We start from the raw sequence: 16,048 nt of genomic DNA, 5'->3' as shown, positions 1-16,048 counted from the left end.
TGTATGCTCCCCACAGTTCTTTCCATTAGAAATTATGTCCAAATCTTTGCTGATTTCATGAGTTTCCATAACACCTACTTCAAATATGTTGGCTCCAATTTAGGAGCCTTAAGGCAAAAAGGGTTGGTTGGCTTCATTTTTCTCTCTTTACATTTTCCATAGAACTTTGCAAATGCCTTTTATGTTCTACTTTATATACTGCGGAATGAATCCTAGCCATCGAACCTGTCTGTTTGCTAAAATAGCCCACAGCTACATTGTCTAAAAATGGCACCATCTATGACAGAAAACAGAAAGAGCATGTCAAAACATTTTAACTTTTGAGATACTTCCTTGCATTCCCTTTTTTATTTCTCCTCATCTTTTTCATTTCTTATAAACACGTAGAAAGCATTGGTCTCTATTCAGTTACATAGATAAAGCCAACCTTATGTAACAGAAACCAACCTACTAAAGCACAAGAGATTTGAAAGTCAAGCAATTTTGGCATAGGCTGAATTGAATCAAAACTTGACGTTGTAAACATTTCCATAGGAGGTAGAACTCATACATTTGACTATTTGTCAAATAAGGGATCGTAAACAATGATTCTGTGATCCTAATAAATAAAGGACAGTGTATAGGTATTAAATAAACTTTTCCTCTTTAAAAAAAGAGGAGAAAGAAGAGGAAGAAGAGAAAGAAAAGACAAAAGAGTGGCAGCATATACATTTTCAATAAATTAGAAAGGGAAATGTCAATTCTCCATAATAGAAATATTTGCTTCTCCAAATCCCTACTAATTCTATTAGTTGGCTGATGCTTGAAGCTACAACTATTAATAAGAATTCATATAAAATGATTCACGTGCAATGTACTCTTTGCAGGTGTCCATTTTCTGATGAGTAGGTAGATCATCCAGTCTTTTTTTATTATTCTTTCTTAATGAAGTGACTTCAAGAGTAGTGTCCAATTACAGCAGAGTCTATTTTTTCTCCTCTCTTAGAAAGCTGAGGGAATAGTGGTCTTTGGACCAGTGGTGTTGGGAATGTTTCCAAAACGAACCCACCATGTTCTCTGGCCTAGGTCCCCCCAGCTGCTGTTCCCATGAAGACAGTGTTGATTGGTGGCAAAGATGATACTATTTCTCTACTATTCGTTCCGTGGGAGTCTAGAGATTCCTGAGCTGGATGTTGACTAGAAGTTCCAAACATACACTGAGATGAGGATGCTGGAATTGCTGTTGACATATTGGAGGCTGCAAGAGAAAAAAAAAGCAATCACCACCTGTGGGTTCTGTTCACATATTCTTTCCTTCTTTAACTGTCATGCTCTGCAATAATGACTCATATTTCTAAATTGATTTAAGTTTTAGAAAACTCAACTCACAACAGCTCTATGAAGTAAATAGTAAAAGTATTGTTATTCCTGTTTTACAAAAGGTAAAACTGAGGCTCAGCGAGATGAAGTGACTTGCTCACAGTCATACAGCTAGTTGAAGTCAGTGGCTCAAACACAGGTCTCCTAATTTGTGTGTGTATGTGTGTGTGAGTGTGTGTGTGTGTTTAAAATCACAGGATAATATTTAATATTAATTTTCTTCATTTAATTTCTTCCCCAATTCCTACAGAAAATTCTGTGCTTCCTTCTTGAACCATTTTTCATAATCTCCAAATAACCGACTTGTTTCTCCTACCCTTCCATTATCTAATATAGTACTTTGCACATAGTAAGCACTTTTAAAAGTATCTGTTGAGTTGGGGGAAGGGAAGAAGCATGTATATAGCACCTACAGTGTGCCAGGCACAGTGCTAAGTGCTTTCATAGATATTATCTCATTTGATCCTCATAACAATTCTAGGGAATATTTGCTATTATAATCCTCATTTTACAGCTAAGGAAACTGAGATAAACAAAGGTTAAGTGTCTTGCCCAAAGACACACAGCTAGTAATTGTCTGAGGTCAGATCTGAACTCTTTCTGACTCCAAGTATAATACTCTATCCACTGAAATACCAGCTATCTCATGAGCTGGGTTTTTTCATCACATTTCTGCTATAGTGTTAAGTGTAAGATTTGCCATCAGAGAACCTGAATTGAAATTTCAGTTGTGCTATTTATTACCTGTGTGGTTTGGGGCAACTCTGTTCACCTCTCTGGGGAAAAGAGAGGATTACACAGGATAGTCTCTAAGGAACCTTCAAGTTCTAACTTCCTGCCTAGCATCTCCCAATGCTGAGTTATTAACCGCAAGAATTTGAGGACAGAAGTTAAAGGGATTCCCATTTCATTTTATACTACTTCCTTGGTTTCTCCTCATTTTGCTGAAAACCTTTTTGCCTGCAAGCTGGTCTTGCATTACAAATGCATACAGCTGCATGTCCCCCTAACATACATTCCATCAAAGGCACCACTATCTCTATACATAAATAGAACAAACAGTTACAATGGCAACGCTGTACATCTTGATGAGGAAACTTCCTTAGAGTGATATTTTCTGCTTCATTAAAGTAATCTAGAAGCAATGACCATTTGCAGAGAGCAGGAGACGAGTTGCTAGATGCTGCTCAGAGTTCATCTGTGCCAGCCACAGGAAAACAAAAAGTGCTTTTTGTTAAATTGCAAAAAGACCACATTGAGTAGGTGGGGGTAGGGGTAACTGATGATTTTCTCTTTTTCAGTGATTCTGAGTCAATGCCTTTCTCCCCTGTGATGGTCTGAAGCAGGGCTGTCCGTAGGAATTTTGTGCTAATTTGCCCCAGAAATAGTGATGGGACATGTAAAAATATAGAGCTGATGGGAGGAGATTACTCCCTCTTCCTCTTTCTACCCATTCCACTGGCTAGCTGAGCTCTTACTGCATATCAGACCATATTAATTGATTGTTATATCACTTCTGGCTGTCCTGATGAGCAAATTGACAGATTAGTCAGACAATGGCATGGGACATAGGCACAAAGGGAGCCACTACACATGCTCCCTTCCATTCTGCTGACAAAGCAAAAGATGATCCCAGACAGTATTCCAAGGATGTCGTGTGCACTGTTACTCTGGAAACGCTAGAGCAATAATGAACATTGCTAGTATTTAGTCTGTTGCCCAGTGTCTTCCTTGATAACTGAGTGAAAAAGGTAGACTTCCAGTAAAGTGCCTATATGTTCTCAAATAGGGCTCAATGCTCTAGCATATTTATGACATCAATCTGTCAATTCTAAATTAAAGGCTGTGGCACAATGGATAGAGTACCAGGCTTAAAGTCAGGAAGACCTGAGTTCAAATCTGGCTTCAGACACTTACTAGCTGTGTGACCCTAAGTAAGCCGATTAGCCCTGTTTGCCTCAGTTTCCTCATCTCTAAAATGAGCTAGAGAAGGAAATGGCAAACCGTTTACCGTAGCTTTGCCAAGAAAACTCCAAACGGGGTCTCAAAGAATCAGACACCACTGAAACAACTGAACAACGACAACAAAAACCCTCTCAAGACCACAAATTGGCAGAGGCAGTGTGGATAGAGAGCAGAATCAGAAAGACGTTAGCTAAGTCCTGCCCTCATAATTATCTTTAGTACATTGCCCTCCAGTGCACATATAGAGAGAGGAATTTATTGTGAGTTTGTAACTAGTTCTTCTCATATATTTTCCCATACATTAACAATTCATACCTTGGGCTGACAAAAGGCAACTGGCAACATCCCTATTCATATACACACATACGTGTATATACACATATATCTACCCCCCCCCACACACACACACATATATATATATATATATATATATATATGGTTATACATATATAAGTACACTCCTAGGTGGTACAGTGGATGGAGTGCCAGGCCTAGAGTCAGGACGACTCATCTTCTTGAGTTCAAATCTGGCCTCAAACACTTGCTAGCTGTGTGACTTTGGGCAAATCACTTAACCTTGTTTGACTCAGTTTCCTCGTCTGTAAATGAGCTGGAGAAGGAAATGGCAAACCACTTACAGTAGCTTTGCCAAGAAAACTCCAAATGGAGTCACAGAGTCATACATGACTGAAAATGACTGAACAACAACAAATACACCTATATACACACATGTATACATGTATATACACATATATATGTAGTGTGTGTGCATGTGTGTGTGTGTGTGTGTGTGTGTGTGTAAAATCTGCTCAAATACTTACCTATTGTTGGAGTCCGACAGCCAACTGAAGAAGATGTGTCTGTGTAATAGGAGCTTGCTTGTTTCTGACTACTATCATCTAAGATGTTCAGGGGATCGTGGATGTCATTGTATGGGGGCAATGAGCGAATGCTGCTCACGCTGCTTATAACAGACACATGCTGATCAACCATTGATCCAAGCCTATGAGATTCTGTGTAGTTTATATTGCTTCCATAATATCCTATTAACAGAAAAGGGTGACAGTTGGACAATGGATTAATTTGCTCCAAAGTTCATTTAGTCCTGAATGAGGGTGGAGTAGGTGAGGAATCTTAAAATACTGTAGAAAACTCATTCATCATACGAATAAAGATCCCTAATTTTTCCAACACTGCTATTACTATTTAGCTTCGCTACAGGTCTGGTCTTTGTTCTATGCATTCTCAGGAATGATGGTAATACAGAAGTAGAAATAGTGCTGGCTCTACAGGCAGAGGGTCTATGTTCAAATTCTACTTCTGACATTTATTTTTTGTATGACCTCAGCCACATCACTTAATCTCCCTGTGCTCCTTGGCCAAATCATAACCTTCCTATGCTTCTATTTCCTCAAAGGTAAAAGGAGAGCGGGGAGACTAGCTTGGCCTCTATATCCCTCCTAGCAACCATTAAAGTTAAGAGGATTCTTGGGCGTATAAAGAAAGCTCAGGCTCATTACTTTAGTTCCTAGATAGAGTACCTGTTTAATACACAGATGTGCCCTTGGATAACATTAATAGGAGCAACATTTATGTATTAAGAAATTAAGAATTTCATAAAACAATATCAAAATTAAGTTTCCCAGATTATAAGCCCCATTAGGGCTAAAATCCTCTCTCATTTATTTGCATATACCCTGAAACATGTAGCCTAGTGATTGTACGTAATAGGTGTTCAGTGTTTGTTGAATGAGTAGATTTTTTTTAAAAGTTTTTATTACGGGTCAGAGATAGAAGCAAGTGACACAAGATGTTACCAAGTTAATGTCACTGGCGGGTGTATTAGAACCATTCCACGAAGTGGCAATAAATACTACCGCAAAGAATACCATTGACTTTCAGAGGTTCCGTATTATTTGTCATAGAGTGGGGAATAGCAGCATAATCTTGGGAGATGGGACGGCCTATGGATGGGACACCACATTGAAAATTAGGGAATAATATCTATCCCCAACTATTTCCAGAGAATAGCATTACAACAATGAAACATTAAGGAATTACTTTAAGTGGCAAACCATTTTTCAGTGGATAGCAGTGGATAAACTGCTTCTTGGTTCCTATATCTGGTTTGGCCCTCTGATCATGATTTTAACATGACTTTTTTCTTTGATTAAATAAGGGATGCTTATAAAGCTAACAAGATCAGCCAAAGCACTTAGAATGGATCTTCATGGGGGACAAAGAAAGAGACAAACCAAATTAATTGCCACCAGAAATTTGCATGGCTCGGCCATGGTAAAGCTATACTCAATCATTCTAGTTACGCAACGCAAGTGCATACTTCACCTTGCTCAGGGCATGAAACCAGAATAAGAAAATAAAGGAAGTTCTTTAAAATTCCCCAATACCGTTAGGTGCATTAGGAGGATATGATGATCCTTGGCAGCCATTGGCCCCTGTATTACTCAGGAAATTGAAACTTCCGTTATTTAGAAACTGCATACTGTGTGCATCTTGTATGGCTGAGGATGGTCCATAGTTCGAAGGTGACCTGTCATTGTATGGAGACACAGCACAGCTGTTACTGAAGTAGTCTCGAGAAAGCTGCTGTTCACTCAAGGCCATAAACCGACTATGTTCAGCCCTGTGGTGGTAGATTCCTGAAGATGGATGGGTCTGGGCTCGAAACATGGTTTGGTAGCTGGGGCTGGTGCCATAATAGTTCTGGTTTGTTTGTGAGAGAGTCTGGTACAGGGGTTCTGAGTATGATGAGCAGTGAGACTGAGCAGATAACACCTGACCAACACTAGGAGGTCTCCCAGCCATTGGCCCCTGGTTGATGACACTTCCTCGGCTGACCATGGCTGGAGAAATGGGTGATGTCACCAGGTGACCAGTACTCTGAGACAGCTCTACTGGACCTGGAAGAAGTCAAAATTATAGGAATATTAATGTGAGGTTCTATTTGGAGGAATTACTAAAGCATATAGGTCTATGTCCTCAGAAGTGGGGAAATTCAATGCATCAAAGTGGAAAAATGAATAGCCAATGGTAATATCTCATACATGCTACATTTGTCAAGGAAATGCTGCATGAGAATGAAGAATGACAAGGAAGTATTGCCTTAAGATCAAAAAAGAAGTGGAGCTTGAAAGGTACCTTGGTAACCAAGTGAGAGAAGCAGAATGATTTCGATCTTTCATCCTGACCTCTAGTTACAACTGACTTAAACATTGTGGCTAAAACCTTATATAAAAAGTTACATTATTTCATAAGCTCAATTCATATTTTAAATTAATATATAGCATATATTGAGTATAATTGAAATGGGCTTGGGAAGATGATATGATTTTATAGGGTGGTTTTATACAGTTTAACCAGAAAGAAAGCTGCCACATAACTTCACGCATTTTATATTCCACTCAAATTGGACTGTTGCTTCCTCCCAAAAATCTATTCTTGTATCTCTTGATTCACATAGACTGCCTCCCATACATGGGATGCAGCTCATCTCCAACTCTCTGTGTCCCCTCCCTTCTTTCCTCTCCCTGTATCATTTCTACCATGAAGCTTTCTCTCCCATCTCATTCTATAGTAGCCATGGAAGCTCATACCATCATAGGCTACACTGAAAGGCAGAGTCCAGGACTAGGAAGGTGATAATTCTGCAGTGTTTTGAACTAGTCAGGCTTCATCTCGAATAATGTGTTCCATTCTAAGGACTGATTGGATTTGATAAACTGAAGACAGTCCAGAGAAGGGCACACAGGATAGTGAAGGCCCTCAATATCATGTCATATAAGGATCAGCTGAAGGACCTAAGAATGTTTGGCCTAATGAAAAAACTTGGGGGTAGAGATATCATACCATCTTCAGTTATTTGAGAGGAGGCCAGGATGAAAAGGGATTAGACTTGTTCTTCTTGGCTTTAGGAGAACATAAAAAATATGATTTGAAATTGATATTGAGAAGTACTTTCTAGTAAGTGAAGCTGTCCAAAGGTGAAATGGGTTGCCTTGGGAAGCAATGAATTTTTCCTTGATGAAGTTCTTCAAACTCAGATTGGATAAGCATTTCTTAGGCATATTCTAGAGGAGATTGCAGTTTGGAGAGGGGTCAGATAGCCTCTGAGGTGTTCCTGATTCTATGATACTGACTACTAAGCAGGCTAATGGTCATGCACATTCAGTTGGCCACAGCAGTGTAACCTTGGAATTTACACTATGCTGAAAGCTCCTTACAATAATGGATTCATAAATCTGGAATCTCTGATCTCTCCAAAAAAAATGAGAGGAAGGAAGGACCAATTAACCCTGATTTTTAATGGAACATTTCTTCAAAACCTTGAATTGGATTATCTAGCTTTCAGGTACTTTCCTATTTTTTGATTTAATATCATATGAATGCCACTGAAGTTTGGCAAAAGTCATTCAGAATGGGGGTACTTAGATTTCTGTGATTCTACTACTAGTACTACTTAGTACTAATGATATCCATAAGGCCATTACTTACAAAGAATCATAGCAGAATAATGTTTGCCTAGCTTTTTCAATTTAGGCAGCATAGTGTTAATGGAAAGAGCATGGTCTTAAGAACCTAATTCACTATTAACTAGTTTATTACCTTGAGCAAGCCATTGAACTTTCTGATTCTCAGTTGCCTCATCTAAAAAATGGGAAGCATAAACAATCTCTTTCTTCCTCAGAAGGTTATTACAGTGATTAAAGGAGATGATATATGTGAAAATATGTCAAAGAAAAATACTTTTAAAAAGTATATCAATGTAAGACACCATTATTATTGTCATTATTTGTTAATCACCTCTAGCCACTAACCATTTTATCAGCCAAGGGAAACTAGGCCAGCAAAAAAACAAACAAACAAAACACTAGTTTGGAGAAATAATTTTATTGAGAAGAGTGGTATAGTGTTACTAGAGTCAGGTAAGGCAGAAATTTAATATGTGTAGGCACTGTAATAACAACTAAATCATTGAGTCTGCCTCTCCCTACCCCCACCTCTGAACTGTGTTTGAGTAATATAGATGAAAGCTTGGCCTCTTTGTCTATACAATAAAAATAAAAACCTATATAGTAGGGGATAATCATGTAAGTTATTAATAAAAATTATGTCATTATATAAATGATAGTAGTAGTCATAGTGAGCATTAATGGCAATTGTTATCATTCAATAGAAGGGTTTATTGGGTTCCAAATGGATTAGGCCAAATCTTTCCTATTCTTGGAATCATTGGAATAGAATAGTTTTAGGAAAGAGAATAGGAAGGGAGATAAAATTATTTGTTGAAGTATAGTGAGATATTGTTCTTGGTTATTTTAAATTGTACCTGTAAGCTGCACATTCTCTGTATCCCCAGGAGAGAAAGGGTGTAAAGCAGAAGGCAAGATACTGGGCTGGTCGGAGGGCAGAGAAGCGTAATTGGCCTCAGCAAGACATTCATTCTTGACTGAAGCATCGCCAGGAACAGTGCCCCCTTTATTCCGGTTAGCCAGAAAGCAAGAGCTTGGCGATGCAGTGAAGGCAGCTTTGCTTGCATCTAGAAAGATTAAGACAAGAAAGTCCCATTCACTTACTTAGACAGCATATGATGTCAGGTCAAAGAGTAGGAAAGTACCTGAAACTTAGATCATTTAGTTCAAGGTTTTGAAGAAATGTCCCATTAAAAATGAGGCTGAATTGGTCCTTCCTTCCTTCTACTTTTGGGAGTGAAGGAGCAGGAGTTCCAGATTTATGAATTCATCATTGTAGGGAACTTCCAGCATAAGGACTCCCCACAACAATAAGATTAGCAACTCATCTGTAAGTTGTCATCTTAGAGAATTGCTTAGGTACACTAAACAGTTAAGTGACTTATGGATGGTTACACGTCTAAGTAATTGTCGGAGGTAAGCCTTGAACCTAAGTCTTCCTGACCTCAAGGCTGGCTCTCAGCTACAGCACTTTGTATTTCTTCCTTCCCATGGCTATCACTTAAGTCATTGATTCTGGAATTACAGATATCGTAAAACATACATCACTGTGAAGGGAAGTAATTTCTCACTTTTCTAAGCATTGATTTAATTCAGGTCAATAAATATTGATAAAGCCTCCACAATGTTCCTCTACCCCTATCTATGTAGTATATATTACTGAAATATAAAATATCAAACTTAGCAGATCTTCTACATATGATATGTACTACTCACATGATGGTTAATGCATACTTCTGTTGTTAAAGTTATCTGTGTCTTATGTCCCCTACTAAAGTACAAGGAAATTGAGGGCTCAATTTGTTACTCAGTCATTTCGATCGTGTCTGACTCTTTGTGACCCCATTTTGGGGTTTTCTTGGCAAAGATACTAGAGTGACTTGCCATTTCCTTCTACAGCTCATTTTACAGATGAGGAACTGAGGCAAACAGGATTAAGTGACTTGCCCAGGGTCACACAGCTAGTAAGTGTCTGAGGCCAGATTTGAATTCATGAACAAGAGTCTGCCTGATTCCAAGCTAGTACTCTATCCGCTGCACCACCTAGCTGCCTCTGAGGACTCTGAGGACTGAGGACCATGTCTCATATTGCTTTGTTCCCTCCTCTTGCCATTCCTGCCCCAATCACCCATCTCTAAACACAATGTCTTGCACATAGACATGCAAGTATTTTTTGAATGAACCAATTTATCAGCTAGTATTTGGTAAAAGAATCATAGGCTTTGAGTTGGAAGAGACTATAGATGTCATCTAGTCTAACCCCTCACTTTTTACAGATCAGGAAACAGATCCAGAGAGGTTAAGGTCTTATAGATAATTAGTAATAGAATCTGGGATTTGAACACAGATCCTTTAACTATAAAAATACACACATTTTCCCCCCATACCACAATGTTTGCCTGAATGCAAATATTTTATACTTCAGCAAAGAAGCATTTTGAGGTACTTTGAAGACTCTGTTTCTCAAGCCCACTTGATTTATTCACTTTAAAAAGATGAAATGTAGGGTTAGATAAAGGCAAAATACAAATTGCATGCATTTCTCAAATTACCTGAATTCTTCATATACTTTTCCAATAAATTCTGCAACTCTTGTTCTTTGTCATTGTTAAATTGGGTCTCCATGGCTAATAGAATATATTCATCCAAAAGCATCCGGATCAGATGAAAAGAACCTTGTGCGGAGAAAAGGGTGGAAATGGGAGGAGGAAGGGAAGAATAAAATGAGGTGAGAAAGGGAGAAATTAGTGCAGCAAAGTTATCTCCATGACCATCTTTCAACACTTTATGAGGAGCAAGTGAAATAAACAAATAATCGTTGGACTTTAAATGACCTGCCAAGACCAACATGCCTAACCTGAAACGCTAATCTTTCTTTGTCCTGGCCCACCTAGTTCAGTGTGTTTACTGTCCCTCAAGCTCTTTGGGCCCTAATTACATCAAAGTGAAATACCGATGAAAGTGAGACATGCTTTATACTTGAAGAGGCACACACTGGAGTGAGATAAGCTTTAATGGCAGGAGAATAGGGCCAGTTCTGTGCCATTCCTGTTTACTTTATGCCAAATAATTAGACAGTTGTCAACATAATTGTGAAGAAAAATATCAGGAGAAGATTTCTTTCCAGTTTAAAACTTTATCATTCATTTTTCAAAAAATATGGATATATTTCATAGGAAAAAATACATTGAAAAATCTTTGACTCATCTTTAAATTACATATCAACTGCCTAACAAAAAGGAGGAAAAATCTTTTTCATATTAAAGAATGCTGAGCATCAGTGAAATATATGATATGAAATCACTAAAAATGAAATGAGCATGATATTCTAAACAATAAATGTTATATATCTAATTAATCTCTGTATATGTGAATTCTCTATCCTTTTTAGAAATTTGAGATGAAACCGTCCTTTTCTTTGCTCACAATGAACTATTAAAAAATTTTTTTAAATATTTTCTTAGATTATTTTAGATGTTGTGTTTCAATTCAATTATATTCATAAATATTTATTATATGCCTCCTATGTAACAGGAACCATTCTAGGTGCTAGGTACCAGAGATAAAAGAAAGAAAAACCCAAAGTAATATCTGTCCTCAAGGAGCTTATAAGGATTTCAAAACAAATGAACCGAAAAAAAAAAAAAATCTTATGAATGACAGTAAGTGCAGGAAGTTGAATGACAATGGCTAGAGAAGCAGTCTTAGTCAGGAAGACCTAGGTTCAAGTCCCACCCCTGCTATATACTGTCTGTGTGTTGCTAAGCAAGCCATGACCTCTTGGTGCCCTAGATAGCCATCTAAACCTATAAGTTATAGGCTGATCTTCATTTCACTGAAATTAGGTCAAGAAGAAAAATAAACAGAAGCACTTGATTTTGGAAAGACATAAGTCATAGTTTTCAGGGTCCCCCACCCAAGTAACATAGGTATCAAAGGATGGTTTAATATCTAATCAGAAACATCTAGAAACGTGTCTGTGTGGCTTCTCTCTCTGAATCCTTCCCCAGGGAGCTCTCCAAAGACTCCGAGCCTTGAAGTCTTCCCCCAAATATCGTAAAGGGAATTCTTTTCCCATGTAGATTGGACTAGGTGGTTACTGGTGTCTCCTCCAACTCTGACATTCTAGGATTCTCAGATTCCTGAAGAACTGCATTTTGGATACACAGCCAAAAGCAGGTGACTCTTACACACTGCAACTGACTATAGTATAGGAAGTCTGTAGCCTCTCTTCCTTTCTATTTCAAAGACAAAAAAAAAATTCAAACACTGAATGGATGCCACATTACATTTCCATATAGCACAGATGGTACAAAAAAAGGGATGAGAATCAGATGTTTATGAGTGATCACTGCAGCTGTTACACTAAGCAGATAATACATTTCAGAGGAGTTTCCCAAAGCAGAGAGGATACCAAAACTGGAGGCGTTGTTCAAGGTGAGGTTGTGCATGACCCGAGCACCAAAGAAACTCCATTTCAGTAGGAAATCTTGAGCCCTCTTCTTTAAGGATCTGCCATTTTGCTTGCTGGTCTAAAATTAAAGGGACAACCCAAAACTTTTAGTCCTGCTCCTTTCTCATTATTTTTATGCCCAGACAGATACAAGATAGAGACACTGACATATTAGTTTAGACTGGACCTGTGATTTAATTGACGTAGGAAACTCCCTTTACCATTACAGAGCAGTGTCTGCTCTGAAACTTAGGAGTCTTAGAGTATTATCTGGGGCTCTGATAAGTTAAGTGATCGGATTACAGTAACATAGTCAAAATAATGTTCAGAGGGTACATGGGGCAGCTAGATGACACAGTGAGTAGAGCACAAAGCTTGGAGTCAGGAAGACCTCAGTTTAAATCCACCCTCAGATACTCGCTAGCTCTGTGACACTGGGCAAGTCATTTAACCTGTTTGCCTCAGTTTTCTCATCTGTAAAATGAGAGCACCTACCTCCCAGGGTAGTTGTGAGGATTAAATGAGATGATGATTGTAAAGTGCTTAACTTAGCACAGTTTGGCACATAATAAGTGTTATATAAATGTTAGCTACTATTATTAATTCTTATTCAGAGGTGGAACTTCACTTCTAGTCTTCCTAACTCCAAGCCTATCTACTATGCCACACAGGTTCTTGATGTACTATTTACTGCATCAAATTAAAGGATATTTTTCTATATTAGGTTTCAGCCTTAACTCCCCTTTATTATCATTTTAGGGTAACAGATTTTTTATCCCATATGGTTACATTATATAATAGAATTAGAAGTTGTCGCTTGCTCAATTGAAACAGTCTACAAAATTATGTTATCTCTGAGTTTTCCTGTGACAGCACTTTAAAAGTGAACAGACGGCAAAGTGCAGGGGAAGGGTTACATGTCCCATGAATGATTAACTTGCACTCATCTACTCCTGAATGATACGAGCAGGTCCCCACACCATAACTCGGACTAGTAAGTGATTTCTACACTCTGATTGTCTGGTTTCATTGATGAATGACTTGAAGGTTAACTGAAAGAACCAAAGAAACCACAAATCATTGCAAAATATTGAATGCTTTTAGAATTGAGGACTACAAATTCTTCAAATGGCATTTTTGGTGTGATTTTTCCTTATAATTTCTTTTTTTAAAACCTGAGCTAGATTTGTTTCTATATTTCATACCTATATTCTGTGATCCATCCTTTCCTAAACATGTTACCTGGCCACAGCACCAATGATTACTATAAGAGGGCCACCAGATGCATCCAGCCCTTGACAAATCAAAGAATAAAGTTTTTTTTTCTTTCCCATAATTCTTGTTTATTTTCTTGGAGTGTATGTCTGGCCATGATATTTCTGGTGAAAGGATATGAGTGTTTTAGTTACTTTTTTGTTTCTTAAGCTTAATTCCAAATTGCTTTCCAATGATTGGACCAATTTATGGATGTACCAAGAGCGTACTAATGTGACTATCTTTCCACAGCCTGTACAGCAACAACTATTTACATTGATTGTCATCTTTGCCAATTTGTTGGATGTGAGAAAAAAATCTCAGTCATTTAGGTTTGCATTACTCTTTTTAGTAGTAATTTAAAGTAAAATTCCATGTGATTACTAATAGCTTAAAACCCATGATTCTTATATCTACATACATAGTACTACTTCGTTTGGTACTTCAGTTTGGTAGTTTGTTGAAGTTTTCTAAAATACTTTTAACCATCCTCTGCTTTTCCCTGCACCTCCAAACCATCCTTCACTGTGAAACTTCAGCCAACTATTAAAACAAAGTCTTTATTATCGTGAATCTGACAAAGCCATAGAACAGTACCTTAATAACCCTTTGCTCTACCACAGTATCCAGCCACTCAATAAATGACTCCACGGTGGCATTCTTCTTTAGCAAATCCTTCAGTTCTTGGAACACTGTAATAGAGTCATCTACCATGTAAAAAGGAGAACAAAAGGTTGCACTCTACTCAGAACCCAGGTTCACTCACCAAGAACCACTGACAATTTTGTAGCATACAAAAGAAAAGACAACATTAAAACAGGAAAAAAATGCACGCTGAGTTCAGAGTTATTCGAGAGTTCCCATCTTTGCCCCCATTTCCCTGCTCCCTACATGCTAGTGTGGTCATTTTCACTTTGTGCTTCCTTGCTTCACCCAAGATCTCTATAGTTCCTGAAATCTTGAATAACTTTCCTAGATTTCTTTTTTTTATCAAGTCTTTCTGCCTCAGTTTCTTCATCTGTAAAATGAAGATAATAATAATACTTACCTCTCAGAACAGTGGGATAAAATGAGATAATATTGGTAAAACACATTGCAAACCTTAAAATGATATATATATATGTATATATATATATATATATATATATATAATTTAGCTATTATTATAAATGTTTCCAAAAATCTCTTCTGAAGAAATTATGTGTTTTATGTCTCTAAATTTCCTTTACTTTTAAACTGGATTCCTATCTCATTGCAGAGTTCCAAAATCATTAAACAATTAATATTTATATAGTCTTTCATGGCTAACATTGAGCTTTCCTCCCAACGACCCCATGAAGTAGGAAGGGCCTATATTCTTACCCACGTTTTACAGATGAAGAAATTTAGGCTTAGGTCAACATCACACAGATACTGGACTGGTCTTAAGCCCACATCTCTCAATTGTAAAACCAGAACTCTTTCCACTTCACAGTGAAGCTTTTTAAGGCTATGTAAAAGCAAATTTCAATTATGTTCATGAATTAAAATTGTTTAGAGTTGCAAGTTATTTCTTTGCTTATGTTCATTTCTAAGTTTAAAAGAGAATTAGAGTTCAGGAGTGCTGGTGGTGTTTTTTTCAGATTTATTGAGATTTTAGTCAAAATACATATTGAGTTAATGCCCCAAATTTAGTGTATGTGGAGAATTAACTATTAGGATAATATAATTCTGAGATGAAAAAAATATTATAATTCACCCACTTGGCATGTAGCTACTGTGTTATGGTTAAACTAGAATGATGTAGTGGGAAGTGGACTAAACCTTGAATAAAAAGAATTAGACTTGGCATCTCCCCCTTTTGGGCCTCAGTTTCCTTATCCATAAAATGGGGATAATAACACATACAACACTTACCTCATAGGATTGTAGTGGGAAGACTACTTTGCATATATTAAAGTGCTATGTAAATGTGAATTAAATTAGTATAAAGCACAGTAGATGGCCTAATTATGACCTAATGAAAAACGTGAACTTTTCATTTATGCTTTGTTTCATAAGCTCACAAATGTGCCCATAGCCCCCTGAAAAGCGTGTTAGATGGCTTGATAGAAAGCCTGCTGCAGTAAGTTCCCTGCTTTATTGTTCATTGAAGCTATTAGTTTCTGATAGTGACAAAAGGCTATGATTATAGAGGCCCTAGGAAACCATATATGACTGAAAGGTTTGTTTGCTCTAATTGTCATTGCCAAGCACAACATATACTCTCCTTTAAGTGATAGGGATGTAGGAGTGGCTGCATCCTAGTTCGTAGACAATTCTTCAAGAAATTACTGTTAATTAATTGATTTAATCAATGTACTTCTGCAGTTAGTTAATTTCCTTATTATTCTATGAAGTTCAAAATCACGCTGTGATTTGATATACTCTCAGTTTAAAGATTCTCATAATATATTATAGATAAGAAAACAATCCTGATTCTCCCCCTCTCCTTAAATCACTGATAATTTAAGTGCTTTATTTTGCTAAAGTAAAGTTTTAATTGGAG

At 37.4% G+C, this 16,048-nt stretch overlaps 1 protein-coding gene across 1 annotated transcript in view; it reads right to left on the bottom strand.

Moving 5' to 3' along the window:
• Positions 1-311: 311 nt before the first annotated feature.
• The window catches only part of RFX6 (regulatory factor X6), a 71,254-nt gene continuing 55,517 nt past the window's right edge, over positions 312-16,048 (bottom strand). The window contains exons 13-19 of the mRNA XM_027848625.1: positions 14,119-14,228; positions 12,229-12,346; positions 10,367-10,489; positions 8,672-8,881; positions 5,733-6,245; positions 4,146-4,367; positions 312-1,237 (exon numbers count right to left, since the gene is read on the bottom strand). Of these exons, the coding sequence (XP_027704426.1) occupies positions 1,062-1,237; positions 4,146-4,367; positions 5,733-6,245; positions 8,672-8,881; positions 10,367-10,489; positions 12,229-12,346; positions 14,119-14,228 (1,472 nt within the window). The 3' untranslated portion in view covers positions 312-1,061. The remainder of the gene's footprint in view (positions 1,238-4,145; positions 4,368-5,732; positions 6,246-8,671; positions 8,882-10,366; positions 10,490-12,228; positions 12,347-14,118; positions 14,229-16,048) is intronic.

Source organism: Vombatus ursinus, unplaced genomic scaffold (assembly GCF_900497805.2).
Source record: "Vombatus ursinus unplaced genomic scaffold, bare-nosed wombat genome assembly UNPS02006779.1, whole genome shotgun sequence".
Taxonomy (NCBI): Eukaryota; Metazoa; Chordata; class Mammalia; order Diprotodontia; family Vombatidae; genus Vombatus; species Vombatus ursinus.
The sequence above is the reverse complement of the archived record's forward strand: the minus strand, read 5'-3'. Positions and strand labels throughout refer to the sequence as shown.